Source organism: Lepeophtheirus salmonis, unplaced genomic scaffold (assembly GCF_016086655.4).
Source record: "Lepeophtheirus salmonis unplaced genomic scaffold, UVic_Lsal_1.4 unplaced_contig_13001_pilon, whole genome shotgun sequence".
NCBI classification, from domain to species: domain Eukaryota; kingdom Metazoa; phylum Arthropoda; class Copepoda; order Siphonostomatoida; family Caligidae; genus Lepeophtheirus; species Lepeophtheirus salmonis.
The window spans coordinates 3139-8894 of record NW_027290323.1 but is presented as its reverse complement, the minus strand read 5'-3'; the positions used below and the strand labels follow the sequence as shown (position 1 = coordinate 8894).

The following is a 5756-nucleotide window of genomic DNA, read 5'->3' as shown; positions in this document are numbered from 1 at the left end:
TCAAGGTGTCACAAAGCAACAGCGTAAACGGCAAAAATGTTCAAGGTGAATCCCCTTGACGCGGATTTAAATATTTTAATATATCTACCAAAAATTTCATAAATGTAAATAATGGTAGTATTCACTCTAGTAAAAAAAGTTCGAATTCTCATTAGCTAAATTCTAAATAAATTACTAAGTAATCTTTTCAATTTTGAACTTTCATTTTGTTTGGTTTCATAAAAGATTTACTCAAAAAAAGGGTTTTATTCAGATCGTAAAATAATTATACATTTTCATAATATATATATAGCTATAAATCAAAAAAAACAGCATAAAATAGCAGAGTTAACTCCTTTGAACGTCAGTATCTCTGCCATTAATGAGTAGTTTTACAATAACTAATAATTAAAAATAAGATCTGATAGGGGAAACATTTATTAATAATCTGTATTAATATGGATATCTTAAGTCTTCAAAGGGATTATTCAATTCAATATGGTGTTAAGCAATTAAGTTTTTAGAAGATTGTTAAGACTAAGTTTCGAAAATACAATTATATTAAGGCTTTCCAATATAAATCTGCAGAAGTTAAGAGTTGAAAAAGATAAACCATCTTGCCAATATAACAGAATATAGTACCTTGAATAAGCTTCTTTTGCCTTGTGATTTGTTCTGACTGGAGATAAATTTATATTTTTTAATAATACTTGGGAAATCAAGTTTTCTATTCCATCTCCACTTTTATATAGCATGGAATAGTTTGTAATACAAACCAATAATAGTTATTAAACTAATAATAAGAATGATTTAGTGATCTCTACTTGCCGGACAAGAATCTCAATAACGAAATAAACATTTACAAGTCAAAAATAAAACCCAATTAATATAATATAAATAATTTTGATAAATTTTTAATAATGTCTTCAATCAAACAACTTATAATTAGCTCGGATAGCACACACTTACTAATTTATTTATTTTTATAAAGATCCCAGTTTTTCAAGATAAAACATTCCAATATGCTAAAAAGCACATTTTACTGCTTAGAAGAGGATTCCTGAGTCAATAAGCTTTGAAATTGCAACGACATTCAAATATTCTAATAAAATCTAGAAAAGTAAAGAGGTCATTTACATTTTTTAACATATTATCACTTAATAGTTCCCAATATCTATTTATAACCAATAGCAGAATATGGGAGACAGATTCTGACAACAACAAATTAGAGGAAGGATAAATTTGGCGCAAAATTTTGGTTGAATAATTACCACTGGAACTGATAACAAATGAAATTTAATTTTGAGCCATACTGCCAAATCCTGATCTTCCATCTATGCAAAAGATTATACGTAATATCAGCGAGGATGTCTCCGTCTAACAAGACTCCTGAAGATCTACCCAACTTCAACTACTAATGTGGACGTCTTTTAGTATGTTTAAAACTATCTATGCAGATCAAAGGCAAAATATTAACTCAAGAAAATCTATCTAAAAAAATCGCTCAAAAATCCTAAGTTTTATAATTAGAAGTAATAAAAATTAGTAATGATTAATTGATGATAGCGTCACTGCTTTGAACTCATTTTGCAAAGCTTGTTCCATGGGACGTCTTTTACCTCTGATTCGGATGTGTCCCAAAAAATTTGGGCAGTACAGAATGAGACATCAACCATTTGGGACCAAACCATTCAGTGACGTCAATAAGGTATGAAATATAGGGCGTCATATAGATAACATTAATTGATATTAAACTAAATTTTGTATTTTTTTTAAGTCCTTTTGCCGTTAATTTGGTTGAATAGGCGTCACATAGTTCCACGGTAAAAATTAAATCTATTCATCTTAAAGTTTTAGAGTATCAGAAGGATGGAACTTTACAAATATATGTTAACATATATAATGTAACAATTTTGTTTACGAAGGATGTCAGGAGCAAAATAAAGCAATTAAAAATACTCGTTGATTCTTAAGAGCTTGATTAAGCACTCTGAGCCCCTATAATTTTTATCGTCTGGACAAACTTAGATTATTAGTAGACTTAGTAAACATCCATTCATTGTTGTTCGAGATATTTTCATGTGAAGGTCAACTTTTAACTCCGTCTCGACAACTTTGGTATTTTCCTCCTTTCCAAAATCCCGTGTAGTAATATGAAATCATTTAGATATCATAATTTGCCTTACAATTAGTGTTAACATATCATTGGTCATGTTTTTACTTACCTGAAAAGATTTTCCACTCCGTGCTAAAGGGATTTTTTTTATTATTCACTTTTTTATTTTTAATATCAATTTTGAGTACACTTTAGTAGTCTCATAGCAATCTTTTTTTTTTGCCTATCTGACGGGGTCGTCCATTTAAATATGAACACTTACTAGTTCAATAATAAATGCTTAAATATATTCAATACTTGAATATATTTAAGCATAAACAAATAGTTAAAAGAAATGTGAGCTTTTTATCTTACGTACATGTCAAGAAAAGAACACTTGAACGTGATGAACGAATTTGCTCTCTCTAAGCAGTTGGGAATCAACAAGTCCATGAGGGGTCATTCCAATGTTTTGAGGTTTCACACCAACTGTCCAGAAAGCTATCAAAACAGTGGGTAGATAGAACCTTGTGAAGGTAAAGAGGACACTTTTGACACTAGCAATGAAAGAATCCCATCGCCTTCTTGCCAAGACTCTTTTGAATGAGCCTTTTTGAACACTTTTCAGACATTTTGACCCCTCCTACATCCCTCAAGCCAACCCCTTGACTACACCTTTTGGGATACATGTTGAGGGAAAGGATTGCAGTATCTGTCATCCAAACACCGAGGGCCTTAAAGTCTTTGTCAGTCAGCACTGGGAACCCAATACAAAAGACTACATCTGTAGTTATTGCCAAACCTTCCTGCCACCAATAAGGGGCCTACATTAATGGTTAAGAGAGCTCAGATACACATATATTTACAGATTTAATTTTGTTCAAATTATACACTTAATTAATAAATTATATCTGTTGAAGTCTAAAATTCAAAGTGTTCAGATTTTAAATGACCACTCGCTTAATTTTCCTCCAAAAAAGAATGAAAAAAGTCCCCAAATTATATGGCAGTATAGTAAGCCAACTCTACTCAACCCGTGAACTACTCTTCATTACATAGCATTACATAGTATGAGAAGTAACCAATCAACAGATGACAAATAAATATATAGAGTAGTTTTTGATGATTGGGAAATTCTATGGTGTCTGATAAAGTTTTGTTATGAAATAACTGCTATTCCCTTTATTCAAAAAATGTACTTGATTTTGAATTGTAATAATTGGTCAAAAAATAAATGCAACAATATTAGACTATGGGGATCCCCTTGTTGGACTTTGAGGGCCGTATATACTTGTACTACATACTCAATGCCACAGCATATACTCTTCATTTTGTCTTTCGACCTATTGTCCGAGCACCATTTTTAATAGCACTTTTTAATATGTAAAAGTTATCTTATAATTAAATGCGTGTTTAGGTGAAAAATTGAGTTAAGGTAGAATCTGTTTAGGATCACACGTAACATAAAATATAAGAGGAGTAAAAACATATTTTCATTTTTTGTAATCTTAGTTAAGATAAACCATTGATGCAAATCTTCAATAATTTTATTTGTCAAATTCATTTAAATACAAATTATTTCTTTTAATACATAAAATAGTATCATAACACAACATCCTTATTGACAATAACGACATGTTTTTCTGCAATTATCCCTTTTATCTTGATCCCTACACCATTGTGTCAAAACGTTACAGTTTGTATATATATCTTCACAAGCTAAAAATATTTTGAAAAAAAGGTAAGTAACTTTTTAGGTAATTTTATACTTTTAAGAAACTTACGTGCGACTGAGGTTGTTGTCGTTGTACTTTCTTTGCATCCGTATGCTTTGTATAACTTGTCATGGTCCAAATCTGTCATTTTTCTACTTTTCCCCATGTTTTCCCCTCCTTGTTGTAAGGGTTCCATAACATTATATCCTGGATATTTTGTAAATCTATTGCATAAATTAATAGAAAGCTTGATGATGGTCAAAGTGTAGTGTACTCACGAATCTTTTGCATAATGCATAATAGACATATAGTCGTATGGAAGACCTAAAGTATCAGTAAAATATCCTGAATAGCAGTCATCAAATGTGTATCCTCTGGATGGATCACATTTTTGGGGTAATGGAGCTGTGCCCTTTTCAACGGACCTAAAGAAGCTTTTGAACGAATCTTGATTTAAATATTGCCAATTAATGCGCACATAGCTATTTCTGTCAGGTCTGTTTTTCATGTTCAAATCAAGGATATGAAGAAGCTCGTGCTGAATTCCACTAAGGAACTGTTTTTTTACAGACAAATTGGGATTAGCTTTTAATATGTAATAGTGATATCAAAATTAATCTTACCATGCAACCTGGCCTTTCTAAATTTACATAATGCCTGCCTATGTCTTTATTGAAGCCAAGGGAGGCATGGCATCCTTGTTGGTCGGAGCCAATATCAACATAGTGTGTGTGCTTAGGTCTAGCCTTAACAAATTTGACACACGAGCGTGACTGAATATCTTTCATGGCACTCCTTATAAGATTAATTTCCTTGCGGGAATAACTTGAAGTAAATTTGTATGGAACTTTTCCTCTTGGCCATCTGCTATCCACAATGTTTCGATTTATTTTCTCTGGATTAAAACGGTCATCTATCACCAGTGAGCATGACAAAGTTTGATTCTCTATTTTTGGAATCCTGAAAGCAATAACATTTTATATTAACTCCAAAAGATCTCACAACAACGCCCTCAAACATAACATTATTTTTATCCAAATTAAATTTTCTGAACAAAAACAATAAAGGCTAACTTTTGTTATAGGGGTGAGGCCTCACTGAGATCAAACACATCAAAAGGAGCTTGACAGCCATGGAACAATAAGGTCACATAAATAAAATAAAGGAAAAAAAGCAATAAAGTCAAACCTTTGGATTGGGAAGTGTAGACACAAATCAATAATGTTAATGATAAAAGTAGTTTCATCCTGACTAATGATCAAAATGAACAAATTAAGACTACTTTTATAGGCATGCTTACATCTACTTATCAATATATTTTATGTATATGCAAATATAGGCATAGCTGTTCAGATATTTTGGAAGTAAACCTTTGTTTTTTCATCATTTGGATATTGTATATTTATTTGACGATAGTTAGTTATTTACATTTCCCACGACAATTTTGATATTATTTTCTTTCATAAAAATCATGGGTACAGCTGTTCATTAGATTGTTCCTTTATTGTACTTTGTAAACTTTTTTTTAAGAAAAAAAACCCCTGTTAAACAGCATTTGGAGGTAAGCCAATTCTTCTCAACTTTGGAATTAACTCTCTGTTAAGAGGATTATTTTATAAACTTTATTTCTGAATTTGGAATCCCTTTGACAAAATTTATTATTAACTTCTTGTAATCATCCCGAGATGGGTACAATTTAGTTTTTATAGGCAATTATAATTTTGTATAATCTTTAATAGCGGCAGTTATGATGGTTATTTCTTTTTATCGTCATCTGTTTGAGATTATTCTTTGTTCCATTTACCACGATTTTCTTTAAAACGCTTGGATTTTTGGATATTTGTTTCTGATGGCACAAGTCACGAGATGAAAACAAAAACTCGAACCAATATCAAAAACATGACGACAATAGGCATATCTTTTTCGTTTTCGGTTTTTAAATATGGAATTTCTATATTTAGATCCCC

General features: G+C 31.0%; 1 protein-coding gene across 1 annotated transcript; it reads right to left on the bottom strand.

The window, feature by feature from the left end:
- Window positions 1-3603: 3603 nt before the first annotated feature.
- LOC121130878 (high choriolytic enzyme 2-like) lies at window positions 3604-5050 on the bottom strand. The gene is made up of 5 exons (XM_071893885.1): window positions 4978-5050; window positions 4413-4750; window positions 4068-4345; window positions 3859-4013; window positions 3604-3793 (listed from the first exon to the last, which is right to left on the bottom strand). The coding sequence occupies exons 1-5, from the start codon at window positions 5033-5035 to the stop codon at window positions 3693-3695; spliced, it is 930 nt and encodes a 309-aa protein (XP_071749986.1). The 5' UTR covers window positions 5036-5050; the 3' UTR covers window positions 3604-3692.
- Window positions 5051-5756: the final 706 nt, after the last annotated feature.

Bases quoted from the DNA above. Each gene is read 5' to 3' on its own strand.
- LOC121130878 (XM_071893885.1), bottom strand. From the start codon at position 5,035: ATGAAACTACTTTTATCATTAACATTATTGATTTGTGTCTACACTTCC. The intron at 4,751-4,977 runs GTTTGACTTTAT...TTATTGCTTTCA, and splicing joins CTACACTTCCCAATCCAAAG to GGATTCCAAAAATAGAGAAT. The intron at 3,794-3,858 runs GTAAGTTTCTTA...AAATATTTTTAG, and splicing joins GACAACAACCTCAGTCGCAC to CTTGTGAAGATATATATACA.